The sequence below is a fragment of the Choloepus didactylus genome, chromosome 10 (assembly GCF_015220235.1).
Source record: "Choloepus didactylus isolate mChoDid1 chromosome 10, mChoDid1.pri, whole genome shotgun sequence".
Classification (NCBI taxonomy): Eukaryota; Metazoa; Chordata; class Mammalia; order Pilosa; family Megalonychidae; genus Choloepus; species Choloepus didactylus.
The window spans coordinates 81501444-81518115 of NC_051316.1; the positions used below are offsets into that span (position 1 = coordinate 81501444).

General features: G+C 41.3%; 2 protein-coding genes across 5 annotated transcripts in view; one reads left to right on the plus strand and one right to left on the minus strand.

Moving 5' to 3' along the window:
• ACO1 (aconitase 1) overlaps positions 1–10517 on the plus strand; it is a 66101-nt gene extending 55584 nt beyond the window's left edge. The window contains exons 19-21 of one of the 2 annotated variants that reach the window (XM_037796892.1): positions 4994–5116; positions 8561–8746; positions 9659–10517. In XM_037796892.1, the coding sequence (XP_037652820.1) occupies positions 4994–5116; positions 8561–8746; positions 9659–9772 (423 nt within the window). In that variant the 3' untranslated portion in view covers positions 9773–10517. Of the gene's footprint in view, positions 1–4993; positions 5117–8517; positions 8747–9658 lie in introns of those variants that run through there. The other variant, XM_037796893.1, reaches the window with a different exon arrangement.
• DDX58 (DExD/H-box helicase 58) overlaps positions 1–16672 on the minus strand; it is a 113942-nt gene that overhangs the window by 12633 nt on the left and 84637 nt on the right. For 2 of the 3 annotated variants that reach the window (XM_037796894.1, XM_037796896.1), the window contains one exon: positions 12310–16090. In XM_037796894.1, the coding sequence (XP_037652822.1) occupies positions 15794–16090 (297 nt within the window). In that variant the 3' untranslated portion in view covers positions 12310–15793. Of the gene's footprint in view, positions 1–12309; positions 16091–16672 lie in introns of those variants that run through there. The other variant, XM_037796895.1, reaches the window with a different exon arrangement.

Sequence of the window (16672 nt, forward strand, 5' to 3'; positions counted from 1 at the left end):
ACAAGTCCTTGGTATTGGCGTATGGTCCCTGGGACTTGCAAGTGGGTCCTTCTTCCAAGCCGTGCACTCCTAGGTCCTCTGCTGAGGGATGACTGTGCTATGTCACAGGTGAGCGCCGTCCCCCAAGGGAAGTTCTGGGCTGCAGGGCTCTGTAGGGGCATTCCCAGTCTGCTGAAAGGATGGCTGAATGGGTGTGTTAATTTCCCCCTTTTCACACAGCTCTGCCTTCACAGCTCCGGGACGATTAGCTGAGGGTGGGGGAAAGGCTGTTGTCCACCCCTGATATTATAGTGTGTGCATGTGTTGTTGGAAACACTTCCCGTCACACTGGGTTGTTTGGGGCAGCTCTGGGTTATGGCGCTGGTGCCGGGCAGGAGCGTTCCCAGCCCACCGAGAAGATGGCTATAAGGGGATGCCCCCCTTTTCTTGGGAAGTTGTGGTGTTTAGTGAATTTTCTCAGCCACTGGACTTACTGACTTGTGTCTCAGAGCTCTCTTAGCTCTGCTCTTGTCTGAGCCCAAATTGCAAGTCCTTGAGGCTTTCTGTAATGGGCTTCTTAGAGTTATTGTTTTAGAAAAAGAGAAAAAGATAAAAAAAAAAAAAAGAGAGAGAGAGAAAGAAAAAGAAGTACCTCCTTGCAGATCTAATGGGCTGTTTAAATGCTAAGAGACAAGGAGATTAGGGCCATTAAGAAACAATCTAGGAAGCAGAGAAACTGGCTGTTCAGACAAGGAAACTCTCCTACTGGATTTACATATGAGCCTGACTCTGTTTGAGCCCTGCCCTTCTCCGTTCTATGTTCACCAAAACTCCAAAAAGTCTCTGTTTTTATTTTGGGGGTTTTTTTGCTGTTTTTGCTAGCCTTATCTCCTCTCCACCGGGCTGACTGCTCCCGGATTCTCCGGTGTCTGGTCTCAGTCTATCTGTGTTTGGAGTTTGGATCAGCAGAGTTTTCAGTAAGAGCTGCAACTGCAGTTCTCCCTCCTCATTCCCAGCAACAATGGCCTCTCCCCCACGGGACTGAGCCTGGCAGGGAGGGGCACGGGTCCCCTGGCTGCGAGTACTTACAGATTTTCCTGATCTCAGCTGTTCCACGCATTCATGAGTGTTGTATGAAGTATGCCCAAAGTCAGATTGCTCTCCGGTGTCCAGTCCATGCAGTTCCTGGCTTTCTACCTACTGCCCCAGAGGAGTAACTAAAACCTACACCTCACCCCCCGCCATCTTGCTTCGCCCCCCTCCAATTGCAGTTTTAATTAACAAATTTGGACTACTGAATACAAACTACAGCACAAACCAGAGCAAGCAGGAAAGGAACCCTGAGGTCGCTCCTGTCAGTGAGGAGGCAGGGCTGAGAGAAAAAAATAAAAATAAAAACAGATGCTTTTGGAAAACACGGGCTTTTGGAGATGACTGAGCTCAGAATTCTGGAAAATGCTGTGTTCCAAGAAAAGGGGCACAGAGAAATGGGTACCAACTCTGACCGGTGAAACTGGGGGGCTGGGGACTGGCTCTGAAAAGGGGCTTTCTTTCTTCTTCCTTTTTTTACTCTCATTCTAAGTACCTCATTAGGAAGCCTCAGTCATTTTCAGTTGTCAGCACTGACACAGGCAAGAGTGGAGCTCAGAGTATCATCACATATTTGTGTATTTATTACCAGGATCATTTTTGGAACATTTGCATTACTCCAGAAAAAGAAATAAAAAGAAAAAAGAAGACCCCAAACATCCCCTACCCCTTACCCTTCCCTCTTATTGATCACTAGTATTGCATTCTACCCAATTTTAAGACTTACAATAGAGGAAGGCATAACAACTTTTTGAGGTAAGTACCATAATTGTCCTGTTTTAAATGAATCACAGAGAGGTCATATAACTCCCTGAAGTCACACAGTGGAGAAACAGGTTTTTAGAACCAAAAGAGACTGGAGCTTGAAAGACAGACAGACCTGAACAAAGAACAGGGGGATTACAAAAAAAAAGAAACAGAAAGAAAACAATGTAGATAAAACTTTCAGGAAAAAGTTGTCTCCTCAAAGAAATGAGATGATTTTCTATAGCTATAAAATAACAATTCAGAACAAGAAAGGTCCCTTTAAAATAAAAAAAAATTTAAAAAAAAAATGCCCCCCAAAAATTTTTGAAAGGAAAAGTTGGTTAGTTAAGAAAATCTTCCACAAGGTAGAACAGAAAGGCAAAGCTATGGAAAATTGGAAAATGTAAGAAAATTAAAGATTGAACATGGGAGGACCAATATTTGACTATATAGAGGTGTGTTCCAGTTTGCTAATGCTGCCGTTATGCAAAATACCAGAAATGGATTGGCATTTATAAAGGGTATTTATTTAGTTACAAAGTTACAGTCTTAAGGCCATAAAGTGTCCAAGGCAAGGCATCAACAATAGAGTACCTTCTCTGAAGGATGGCCAGTGGCGTCCAGAAAACCTGTTAGCTGGGAAGGCACGTGGCTGGCATCTGCTGTTTCCGGATTGTGTTCCAGCTCCTGTGCATTCTTCAAAATGTTGCTTTAGGGACATTGTGTCCTGTCTTAGCTTCTCTGGAGCAAACTCTGAGCTAGCATAAGTCTGCTTTCAATGGCCGTCTTCAAAATGTCACTCACAGCTGCTCTGCATCTGGGCCTGTGTGGTTCTTTTTAAAGTACTCCAGTGATCCAATAAAGACCTTTCCTGAATGGGTGGGGCAACACCTCCATGGAAATTATCCAATGAAAGGTCTTGCCCACAGTTGATTGAGTCACATCTCTATGGAAACACTGAGCCAATAGGTTTCAACGTAATCAACACTAATAAGCCTGCCCCCACAAGATTGCATCAAAGAACGTGGCATTTTGGGGGGCATAGTACATCTAAATTAGCACAAGGTGCTAAAAAGTAAATAAAGGACAGGAAATTATCAAAGAAATAACACAAGAAAAATTCCCCAAACCAAAGGATCTGAGACTTCAGGTGGAAAAGGCGCACTGAATGCCCAGCCAAATGAATAGGAGAGACTCACTTCAAGTCACATCATTGTGAAGTTAAGAACTGCAGGGATAAAAAGTAACTTCCATGGAGGAGGTGGGCAAGAAATAAAAAGTATGCATGCAAAAACTGGATCAGAAGTACACCAGGCTTCTGACAGCAACACAGGAAACAGACTGAGAAAGATGATTTGCACCCTAAAATTCTTTGCCCATCATACTACGAGTCAAATGAAACTAATGACACATTCAGATTTTCAAATGCTTAAAAAATAGCTTCTCTGGGGAAGCTACCTGGTAAATGTGTTCCCTCCAAAAGAGGGAGTAAATCAAAAAAGGGGAAGGTGTGGGATCCAGGAAATGAAACAGAAGAGAATGCATAGGACATTGGTGAAGGAAGATCCCCCTGTAACAGCAGTGCACCAAATCTAGAGAGCAGTCTAAATTGAAACAGAACTGAGGAATGCCCCTGGAAGAAGATTTTAAAATTATAGAACCACCTGATATATTTGAATGTCTTTAGAGAAGATATGTACTTTAGGCAAAGCATTTGGGGATTAATTAATGGGTAAGAGTTGTTGAAACGGGTGAGCACACACACACACACAAAAATGAGAATTATTAATTCCAGGGAAAATTTTTAAAAATTGCCAAGAAAGGAAATCACAGTATATTGTATGGTTTAGCTGTAAAGAGTATTTACATAATCATAACATAAACCCCAAGTATTGATGTCCCTAAAATTATGAGGTGACTTTCTGGGGGGTGTAGGTCTGGAAGGGGAAGGGTGTAATTAAGTGGACTAAATACTCATCAGAGTAGGAAATTGATAGTAGAATTGTAGAAATCAACTAGCAATATAAACCTGATGCTTGGTGATACAGAGACAAAATTACAGCAGAAACATGTCAACTTCTTCCAAAGAGAGAGAGTGCAGGGAGCTGTCATTTCATAAGCTGTTTAGTACGTTCCACATGGCTCATGGAATAGAAGAGAAGGGAGACCAAAATTCTAGACCTGCTCTGTCCCTCTGATCTTAGGTGGCATAACCTGCTTTGCTGTGGGATTATCAGCTTTGCAGTAGATTTGAAAGCAATTTTTAAAACACTCCTATATTCTTAATACTCAAAGGTAGTAATAAATATCTCCAAATGTAAGTAGGTTGTTTCTTTTTGGTCTTTGAAAGGATACAGACTGTTGGTTAGGCAGAAAAAGGCTTTTACTGTTTCTGTAACAGTTTCTATATTCATGAGTTCTGTCCAGTTGAAAACATACAGAATCCTACTTAGAATTTAAGTAATGCCACATGACATTAACCACAGGCTCCATCAAGCTACCAAAGTATTAATTGATGGCTACTTGAGAGTCTGGGTATATGGTTTTCTTGAGTTCCTTTCAAATGGAACACTTTCTTTTGAGGGATTTTTTGTTTTCTGACTTAACATACCCAAGAAAATTAATTGTTTCATTACTCGATCTCCAGTGATGCTGTCAGATGACTTTGTGAAGTCTCAGTTCAGCAGAATATTCAGTGTCCCTATGAGAAATAAATCTATTTAATCCTTTCCTGGCCTTTATTGATTTGTGCTTCCATCTGTGTTTCCGTTGTTTTTACTCTTGACGTCTGTAGAAGGGTGACTAATACAAGAAAAGTTTGCGTTTTATGTAATTTCAGAATATGTTTTCCTTTTTTTAAGTTTTAAAATAATTTGATCAGTGGAGAAGAAAGAATTCGGATATAGTTTCCTTTTTCTCCTGATGCCCTAGGATTTTAATATTTATATAATACCAGGACAGCAATTCAGTATTTCAGTCAAGATAACAAAATTCAGTTATCCTGGTAATCGGGGATTTGTAGACCAGATAACTGGTTGGTTGAGTTTTCTATTGACCTGATGCTGACTTGGCCATCTGCAGACTTTTCTGACCCTGCCCTTCTCACCAGCTCTTGCTGGGGCCGTACCACCCTCTGTGCCTTTGCTGCATCTGTAAAACCTTCCTTTCTCTTCCTCAGCTTGATGTGTTTGATGCCGCTGAGCGGTACCAGCAGGCAGGCCTTCCCCTGATCGTTCTGGCCGGGAGAGAGTACGGTGCAGGCAGCTCCCGTGACTGGGCAGCCAAGGGCCCTTTCCTGCTGGTGAGTATGAAATGGGGATGCCCCAGCAGCTGCTGCCCTCTGGACAGGAGGGGAAACTGGGAGGGTTCCCAGGAATGAATTCTGTTGCTTTCCTAGAAGATGTCTTGGAAGAACAAGAAACTTTTATAAGAAAGCATGCAAAGTTTATTCACCCACTCCTTAATGGATCTGAATTAATTTCACTTGGTGAAGGATAACCTAGAGTTGAAGTGGGTCCTTTAGATCAGACATTCTTGTCCTTGGAGGGGAGGAGGGGGGCTCTGTAAATGGGAGGAGGGGGAAGGGGGAAGGTCTCTGAACTTCCTGAAATTATATCCAGAAGTGTGTATATATAGCTTTTTTTATGGGGAGAAGATAGATGGTTTTCGTAACATTCTCAGAGGTTGAGGAAGGACCCAAAGGCTGTTGTTCCAGGTGAACTGTAAGGACTGCCACTACTGTCTATCCTGCAGGTTCAGAGAGGGGGGAATAAGGAGGCTGGCCTTCTTCAGGTTTACTTTGGCAACATTGGGTTCTAGGTCTCTTGGATAGACTAGGAAAATGCAGTTTTTACAATTGCTTTTCACCGCCTGTGAAAATCTGCTCATAGACTCTCAGCTATGAGAAAGAGAAGCTCTCACTGTAAGTGGAAAGGCAGCGTTTTAGAATCTTCAGCCATGTCAGGGTTCGACCTCCTTGAGGTGTCCCATGGGAGAGACCACGCAAGGAACAGAGAGCTTTCACTTCTCGAGCATCTGCTTGTCCTCAAAGCAGAGAAGAATCCTGCTATCTAGCTTTAATCCTCAGGATAGGGTAAAAATGGTTTAGCTAATGTCAATTTAAATCATTTATGGTTCAAGCAAATAAAAGTAATTAGGACACACTAAATAAGTTTGATATCTAAAGCACAGTGAAAATATGGCTCTGGCAGGCAGCCCCTCTAGACCATCAGGCTGGAGAAAATGTCTTAGGAACATTATTTTTTAATCAGTCATTTTGCTCTGTAGAAGAAGAGACTCTAGATAGTTGATAATATGTCAAAGGCCCACTTTTTCTGGAAACTGCTGAAAAGAACAAGAGAAATTATAGAAGAGGAAAAGGAATTTAGAAAGGATTTGGGGGCTGACAGAAATGAGACCCAGGCAAGCAAGCAGTGAAGTGGGGAATATAGTTTCACCAACTTCTCTGCCACTTGTAACAGAATCGCCTTTCTTCCAATTTCCAGTCAAACATTATTTCCCTCTAAGGCCCCATTAATAGTAGTTTAAAATCCATATTTCTACCAACAGTCTCTTCAAAGCAACCTAAGCTTGTTCTGTCAAGCACCTGAGGATGTTGGGATTGAATCATGTCCCCTCAAAAGGCATGTTCACCCCAACCCCTGTTCCAGAGGGTGTGAACCCATTTGTAAATAGGACCTTTGACGATGTTATTAGTTAAGGTGTGCCCAAACTGAATGAGGGTGGGAATTAATTCAATATGGTTGAAATCCTTCTAAGCAAAGGAAATTGGACATGGAGACACAAGCCACGGGGAGCAGCCAGAAGCTGGAAGTCAGTGGAACCTAGAAGAGAAAGGAGAAGATGCCACCATGTGCATTGCTGTGTGACAGAAAACCTAAGGACCAAGGGTTGCCAGCAGCCAGCCCAAGAATGCTAGTCTTCAGAAGACAGTATCACTTTGCTGACTCCTCAATTTTAGACTTCTAGCCTCAAAACCATGAGCCAGTAAATTCCCATTGGTCAGTCCAACCCATTTTATGGTATTTGTGGAAACTACAACAGAGGATAAGAAGGGAATTGGTATCAAAGATCATTGTATAGTCTGGACTTCTATACAGAACCACCCTGAGTCTGTATGCACTACCGTTCTGTAGCTGCGGCAGAGGCAGATAGGCAACTGTGATCTACGATATCTGCAGCACAGCACCACCATTGTAACAGAGCTAGGAACATGAATGTATATTTAGAAAGTTTCCTACCCCATAAGTAAATCCATACAAAAACTACTGTCCTAAAGTACAGGTGGTTCTCAAATTTGGAAACTCCTGTGTACCTATGCCTGCATCTCATCCCCCAAGATTCTGATTTAATTAGTAAGGAAAAGGGCCTGAACATCAAGATTTTTAAAACCTCCCTGGTGATTCTAATGTGAAGCAAAGTTCAAAAACACTGCTCTATAGCAATCGTTCTCAAAACTTAAAAGAATCACCCTCTCACATCCTACAGGAGAAAACGGTTCAGTAGATCTGGGGTAGTGCCCAAGAATCTACATTTTTAACAAGTTCCCCCAGATGATCCTGATACAAAGGGTGTTACAGTGTGCCTTAGATATCAAGAGACCTTAGAGGTATAAGAAAGTCCAAATTAAGACATTATCAAGGCACTGCTTTCTTCCCAAAAGACTGTGGCATTCTGGGGCTGGCTGCCAGCATTCCTTGGTTTCTCTGTCACATGGCAAGTCACGTGGCAGAATCTCCTGGTTTCTTCCTTCTCTTCTGGGTTCTTTTGTTGTTCAGCTTCTTGCTTCCTGTGACTTTCTCTCTGCGTATATGAATAAGGACTCCAGAAATAGGATTAAGACCCATTCTGATTGAGGTAGATCACACTTTAACTGAAATAGCCCTATCAGAGATCCTAATTATAATGGGTTTACACCCACAGGAATAGTTTAAATTTAAGAACGTGCTTTTCTGGGGTATATACAGCTCCAAACCACCACACTTAATGTTATATTACAATTTCTTTATTTGAGAAAGGGGAGTTCTAGTTAATCAAGTTAGCTTGCTATATTGATAACTCAGTTATCAAGGAGTTAAGCAAGGAACTGCTGTATATTGCCATTTACAGATTACCAATAAAATATGCTTTATAGGAAATTTAATATAAAGACCATTTTGAAAGCAGTTTAATCCTTGTAACAGGCAATGTAAAAGCAATGCACTACTTTCTCCATAGCATGTTCTGAAAGTTGCTTTTCTTTTAATTAAATCTTCTGTGTCTGATGGAGCTATAACAACAGCGAAGTTCAAAGGGGAAAAAAATAGTTTTCTTTATGTTGTTTTGTGGGGTGGATTCCAGATACAGTGGAAGTTTGATAAGAAATGTTGTATAACAAAATGGTTAAGTACATAGACTGCATGGGTTCAAACACCAGATCTACCACTGCCATGCCTGGGCAAGGAGTAAAGGGGGGACAATAAAAGCATCTCCCTCCCAGGGTTGTTGGAGGATGGAAGGAAATAATTCATTTAAGTGCTTACATGGTGCTTATATCTTGTAGACAGTCGGTGTAGACTAGCTATTGTATTTGTTACTACAGAACAACCTATATTATGTGAAAGATTAATTAGTACTTATAAAGATTTAGGTATGAGAACAATTTTAACTTAAAAAGCCTTTTGTGTTTCTATGTATCTAAAGAAAAAATTGGAACTGCGTCCAAACTACTCTTTTGGTCCATCAGGGAATCAAAGCTGTCCTGGCTGAGAGTTACGAGCGCATTCACCGAAGTAACCTGGTTGGAATGGGGGTGATCCCTCTCGAATACCTCCCTGGGGAGAATGCAGAAACACTGGGACTCACTGGACAGGAGCGATACACTATCATCATTCCAGAAAATCTCAAACCACAAATGAAAGTTCAGGTCAAGGTAAGCAGGAATCTCTTTGTGGCCAGGCCTAGCTACAGTGGACCCAGTGTTTGTAATCAGTCCTGTTAGAAGGAAGTCAGTGGAATTTGGAAGGAAAAAAATCACTCAGTCAGACTGTGTTAGACTTAGATTTTCTGCTGGCGTCTTTTCTACCTGCATTCATAACATAGTTGTGAGGACGATGACTTTTGTTTTATTATTTATTTCTCCATTTAGTCATAGAGGTATCATCAGTTCCATTCTTACCTGCCAACCCCATCCCTCCCCACTCCTATTCCTCCTGATTTCACTCAGCCCAGGGAACCAGAGCTTAAGGACATTTTTACATTATCTAAAAACCACTTTTTAATTATAAAACTGTGCACAACAGGCATGATCACTTATTCCTGAGGCTCACCCCAGGCTTTGATTAGCCCAGGGGTGAAAATGACAGATCCCTAGGCATGGAGGGGATGCAGTGCCCAACATCAGACCGCAGGGTAGGTTAGCCACGAAGGTAGAGGCAGCTGCTGAGGTCCCAGGGTGACCAGCTGGGCCAGCTGCATAAGGCACAGCCTAGGGGAACCTCTACGGACCTGAGAGGCCTCTGTCCACAGGGAGCCCCTGCAGAGAGTTTAGAACTATCATCCCAAATGTCACTCAGAGCTGCTGCCCTGAGAAGCTACTTCTCGTTCTCAGATGCCTCTCACTTCCATCATTTACACTCTACAGTGCTTCTCAGACTTCAGTGCACACCTAAATCTCCTGAGGGTCTGGTTAAAATGCAGATTCTGATTCAGTGGGTCTGTGCCTGGGCCAGAGGCTGTGCAGGTGCCCAGGTGCTGCTGGGAAGTGGACCATGCTTTGAGAATCCCCTCCTGACAGCTGTCTTGCCTTCTCTCTTGGTGATTTTCTCTGCTCCTGTCATCACAGCTGGACACTGGGAAGACCTTCCAGGCTGTCATGAGGTTTGACACCGACGTGGAGCTCACTTACTTCCACAACGGGGGCATCCTCAACTACATGATCCGCAAGATGGCCAAGTAGGCACTCGCCTCAGGAGACCCACGGATCATGCTGCACCCAAGGAGACATCACGCCACCGGCCAGCTGAGCCTCCCGGGGGAGAACCATCCCTCCCGCATCCACACAGGGTGCTGACTTGCCGATGGAGCAAGTGAGCACTGGGGTTTTTTTGCTCTTCCTCCAGGCACAAAATCAGAAATTTCTACATTCTCTATTTTTGTTAATCTTTTTATCTTTTCTAGAATTTGGAGCTAGAATGATGAAAATGTCAGTAGTCCCAGAAAGAGAGAACTGAGCTCCTCTTTAAAGTTACTGATCACAGGATGTTGATTTTCACTCTTGGCCTGTTAGTGTTCTATTGAACACAAGTCTTTTTGGAAGGGATCTCCTACCCTTTTAATGTATTCCCTGCTACTTTCAATGGACTCTTTCCATTGAAATTCATTTTCCTTTGCATATCATACCAGTGTTAACTGACCTAAGAACTTTTTCACACCCCAAATCATCATAGTCATTGTGATTCTCCATCCTCCCCCTTTTCCTTCAAAGGGAATGATCTGAACACCTCATGGACAGGTCTAAAGTGAAATTATTTGATTATGTGCCTTTTTGATAGAGGAACACAAAAAGAAATGTGAAGTTTTCCTATCTTCAAAAATTTTCCCCAGATAATTTTGCATCTGTCAAGATGAGACCTTTATTTGAAGATGGTTTGGGAAGGAGACACAGAACATTTCTAAAAGATTAAATCTATTTTCAAGGAAAACTTGTTGACTTTGGAATTAGTTTTGCCGTGTGTGTGGCTATTGGTTTGAGAGTGAGTCTCAGAGCACAGCATCCTGAAGCCTGGATGACCTTCAAGTTCTCCAGGATTTACAAGTACATCAGTACTGGGCAGGCAAAATGGACGTGTTGAGGAACCGATATGTTCACCACCTTGTTTGGGAAGCAGATAGGAAGAAGGGCCAGGTAGCAATAGCAATAATGTAAATAAGGTGAGCGGATCAGAGATTTTTGAATTTTCATATCCTGAGGTTTATCTGCTCATTTTCATCACTTAAGTTGCTTCAGGTCCTTTTATAGCTTCCAAGCTAATCTCCTTGTAATGAATATCTAATCTGAACTTTAGCACTTGGGAAATGTGGCCTGGTCATAAGAACACCCAGGATCTAATCCTGTCTCCACCTCTTGCCAGGTGAGGATCAGAAAAGGTTATTTAGCCTTTGAGGTCCTGGGATCTAACTTGTACTTGCGGATGAAAAATTGCAGAGAACCCAGTTGTATAGAAAGAGCCTGTGACACTCAGATTATGGTCAGTTCTAGCATAAAAACACTAAGAAAGGCTAAGAAAATGAACCTCCACTCCCTTAGCGCTCCACTACTGAGCTTCTGGGGAGCTGTCTAGTGCCTCACACTCAGTGGTTATGGAGAAACAGATTCTTGTGGCTATTATCTCTGGAATGGGGTTTCTGGACCCCCCCACCTCTGCCCCCAAACATAAACACACACCCAGCTCTCTTATCCATTTTATTAATAAAGCTTCTTGGCAGTGTCACATCCTTGCCCACAACAAGGTGGAACAACTAACTCCTTCCACCTGGTTCCCCAAGAAGGCACTGCTTGTCTTAACTCTCCAAATTGAGAATACACTGCCCTTGCTGGTCCATCCTTCCTTTAAATGGGATACCTATCTCCTTTGTTATTACAGCTTTCTAAATCCATTACTGCCTGAGATCCCTATTGGGGAAACAGAAGCATTTCTTGGTGTCTACAGTGAGTCAACTGACAAATATTTAATACAGTAAGTAGGTATCTGCATCCTTGACCATGGGGCAACCTTCATGTAGCAGTACATACACACTACATCTTTGTGGTGCTTGGAGAATAATCTAGGGGATGGGTATGTTAGTGATGACTAGTAGTTACAGTGTTAGAAGCACAACTCAAACTGGCTTGAGCAAAAGGAAGAAAAAAGGATCCATTGGCTCACAGAACTTGAAGAACAGGGGTGGCCATGGGCACAGGATTGATTGGATCTAGGGACTCAAACTCAGGTTCCCTTTCTATCTTTTCCTCTTTCATCTTCCCTTCTATTTGCAATGGCCTCATTATGGGCTCCTCCATGTGCCAGGGGATGGCTGTGACCACAAGCAACTCAGATAACAGATGAAAATTTGTGATCCTGAGAGATTTGTCTCCCAGAATTCCCTTGGGTAAAAATACTGGGAATTTCCCAGTCACCTAAATGAAGATCCTTATTTTTGGCATAGCATCCCATTACAGTATATTAAAACAATGTAGAGAACCCTGCAGAGTGACTTAGGAGCAATACAGAGCTGCTTCTGGATCCAAGAAGAATAGTAACCAAGGTTCCCCCAGCTATCTTCTTAAGAAATTGTTAGATGTCATAATCATAAATGGAATGTAATACCCAAGTATTTCTTGTTCACCCAGACAGCTTAATTATTATGAACAAAGATATAATTATAGCTGCTATTTTTATTAACATTTTAAAAATGTATACTTCTAAAAACTGAGGTGTACATATTAAACAAAGATTTCTTGCATAAAATTAGTAATTTTATTATACAGTATAATGAAACAGTTACTGGCATGATCCTGAAATTAATACTCCAGTATGATTCTGGTTGTCGAGTCAGGCTGGGTACCTGCTACAGTACTTTTATAGCACATTATGCTGTGAATGAAAGGTTCCAAGGTCAGCATGGGTTAACCGAGTTCTGTTACCTCAGAACTTCAGCAATGCTGATGTGTGCTATAAATCACTCATTTGAGGGGCAGGGTTGGCAGCATATGGTAGGAAGTGCTTCCCATACCTACCTGACCCCAAACACTTTCCTCAGAGACCTCACAGCACACATGAGGAAACGCTGACCTGATGGCTTGTTTTTTTTTAAAATTCATGATTTAAGGCTGAGAATCTAAGTTTACTAACCTCATTGTACAATTAGGCTTTTGATTGAAGGCAAATTTTCATTTAAGAGTGAAAACACAATGTCAGCACTGGCAGGGACCATAACAAAACAAGGTCCTGGAGTTGTATAACTGGGAGTGTATCTGAACCACTAGAGGAACCTCAAAAAATACACATTGCTGTACACCAACTAGGATATTCTAATTGGGCTGGGCATGTGCCCACAAAAAAGAATCCCGAGATGGTTCTGATATTCCACCTTTGATCTAGAAGTCCAATGACCAGATCTGGGCAACCATCAAGAATTTGTCCTTCTTAAAACCCTGCCTACCTGCTTCTTTCATTCAACACCTACTTTGTTTCAGGCTCTGGGCCCAGCAAGGACTTGACCCCATGCAAAAGGTAAGCCAGGAAATTCCAAGTTATTGTTGTTCTAGCTCTAGTCTGCCTTCTTCTGCTGGCTGAAGAAAAGAGGGCTATTTGCCTTCATTTAGGTGTCTAAAAGAACATTTCTTTTCTCAAATAGATTACCAGTAAACATTTTACATATTCTAATGGAATTCTTAAACAGTATCAAAAAAAAAAGCAATCACATAAAAATTAATGAAATCTGTAATAAAATCTAAATGGAAAAAGAAAAAAATTCAGCTCTCAACAAGTTGACTTAGCACATTTTTATTGTCCCTTACTAAGAATACTAATAGTAACCATTATTAAGCAACTACTATATATCATGTATTTTAAATACATTATTCATTAAATCCCCCACTAACCCTTACATTTAGGTATTCCTGTTTTCCAAATGAAGAAAACTTTGGTCACTTGCAAATTTCTCTGGCTCCCTGCTAGCACTGGTTCTCATCAGATCAAAAGAAGAGTAAGACGGCTATAGCATGTCACCCCACTGATCTCCAGGGTTGATCTGTGTAGTCTGGGTGGGTGGCTGCTCCTTGGGTGGTCTTATGGGAACTGGAACCTCTTAAGAGGAAAGGATCTTCCCAAACTTCTTCAGATGTAAATAGGTGCTACTTAAAAAGTGTCATGTGTCATATGTGTTAATGTTAAGCAGGTTTCTTCATAGCTGTCTGCTTTCCTCAGAAACTACCAAAGGCAATCTCTCCCCCAATCTTTGGACTATTAACATTTTCAGACGTTTGGAGGTTTGTTTAAGCCGCTGATGTCCTGGTACCACAGCTAATCTGAATCTGTTTCAGGAAGGTGCTTAAATTACTCTAGAGCCTATCCAGAAACAAACACAAAATACCCTAGCCTAGGTGGAAATAGAACTTAGGCAGTTGTCTCCACGGAAAACCCCAAACTAAGCTCTCTGATGCATCAGCAAAGCATGCTCAATGATACAAAAATGACAGACATGTATTCTAATTTTTCAAATAGAAAGTATGGCCAAATTAAACTGTCTTTTCAGAATCATCCAAGGAACCTACCTGAGAACACACAGTCCGGGTGTTACATCACCCTTGTTGGGAAACAGCTTGAGATGATCATGGCAAAAAGTTAGGACAACCAATTAATAGGACAAGATGTATGATAAACAAAAAGAAATAAACAAACTTCCCAGAAAGTAATGTATCATTTATATGTCCCCTATACCTAAAAGCTGTCCACTATTGAGCTTCAAGATTAGCATCCCAAACACCACTACATAGACATATATTTACTATATCTACTATACATAGAGTAAATGTAACTATTTTGTGTGTATGTGTGTGTGTGTGTGTGTGTGTGTGTGTGTGTACACAGAACTTTTGAAATTAACAGAACTTAAGGGATCATCAAAGAGGAACCATTCCAAAAGACTGGGATCCGTGAAATAATAATTACAAAGGGAAAATGAGTAACTACAGTGGAAAGGCCTGGTCAACACAACTTAATCAAGTGATTAAAATGAATGTTATTGGTAATGCAACAAAATTATGTGTCACCTGATAGGAGGCAAAAAGGATCCAGCATTGCTTCTATGTATTCCCACCAAAGATGCATAACCTGAATTTAATGAGGAAATATCAAACAAACCAAAACTGAGGGTTATTCTACAAATAATTGCCTTGCAATTTTCAAAAGTATCAACATTGTAAAAGTCAAGAAAATGCTGAGGAATTGTTCCAAATTGAAGAAGACTACAGAGACATGACAACTAAATAAAATGCATGATTCTGGATGGATTCTTTGCTATAAGGGACTTTACTGGGACAAGTGGGGAAATTTGAATGGAGTTGAGGATTAGATGGTAGTAATGTAACCATGTTAATTTCCTGACTAGTGAATATGAAAATGCCTTTGTTTAAGGGCACATTACGGAGTGAAACGGAGTCATGGTAGCAATATATCCTCAAATAGTTAAAAAAAAAAAAAAATAGTTCTTTGTATTGAATGTGCAACTATTCTGTAAGTCTGAGGAAGTTTAAATTAAAAAAAAAAAAAAAAGCCCACACTATTGTATATTTTTCACAAATAAAAATAAAATTTCTGGTGCTGACAAAAAAATACAGAGCTAGTATAAGGCAGCGGTCATGGATGACAAGGGAGGAGTTTCAAAAAAGGAGAGCTCAACAGTGCCCAAAACAGCAGAGTTTGTCAAATTAGAAGGATGAAGTAGTGCCCAATGGATTTTTGCAATCAGAGACACCAATGATCTTGGCAAGAATTTCAATAGATGGATAAGGGCAAAAGCCATTTTACTCTAGGTTAAGGAAAGAAGGAGAGTAGAAAACCTTTCAATATTCATTTCATTGATTCATGTATCCCATTGTATATTGAGCTACTGTGTGTACACTGGCAGCTGGCTCTGAATGGAAGGATAGAAACAGAGACAAGGCTTTTAAATTTTCCCCAGGTGCTATGAGCTCCGCTGATGGCCTACAAAGTGCTCAGCGCCATGGTTTATTCACTCATGCTCTGCATATGTGATATACTGCAAACTGTTGAAAACATTAACAAGAAAGCAAAGTTAAGTGGTAAATAATATAGTAAAAGCTGTAAGCAAAGTATCCTCAGCATGGTACAAGTGATCATGATTGCACCCAGTGGGGCTAATTTCTTCACCCAAGGTCATCCACTCCCTGCAGCTGAAGATTGGGGTTTTGAGATCATGTGAACATTTCTGCAGCATTAAATGCTATTTTCTCAGGATGAAAGTCCTTCCACCTGGGATACAGCATCTGATGTCCAGTTGTAACATCCTCCACCACAAAACCTTCTATTTTTATTATTGGAATCTCAAATGTCTTATACCTTACATGGATTCCCCAGTCATGCTGGCAATCCTGTCTGGCACAGAATATTTTTTCTCTCTTCTCAAAACTTCCATAGCTCTTTGGGTTGGGGTGTGGCTTTCTCTTAAAGCTCTCTTTAAAAGCAGCACCAACCACAGTGTAATGAGAGTCCTACAGATGAAGGGATAGAAAAGCACACAAGAAAACACATTAGAACCAGTACAAAACTGATTAAAGAAAACACACCCCACAGTAATCTGAGATGAAGAACAGGTAGGATCCCACCTATTTTACAGATGGTGCAAGAAGCAACTATGGGTTCACCTGAAGGCCACCCAGAGACTAGAATCCAAGCAGCCTGACTCCTACATTCACAAATGGGGTCAGGTGAAGGTGCCAGTGAGGTGATACTGCACACCTCACGAAGAGAAGGAGTAAGACATCTTCAGTTCACCTGGCTTCAGGAAGTAGATACTACTTATTAATTCAGACACAAAAACGGGTATTTGTTGGAGATCTGTGAAACTTGAGTTCACCAGTGCACAGTCAAAAGGGTTAAAGAAAAACAGCAATGGGTCAGTGTGGATCTGAAAGAGTCTGGGACTTACGTGTCCACAGTCCCCACCGACAGTCAACTTTAGAGTAAACCTGAAAAAAGGGCAGATGGCACAGAAAAAAAGCAGATCCAACTTATCAGTCCCTCAAGAAAACCTGCAGTCTAAAATGGCTATTTCCAATAGAAAATCACATAAG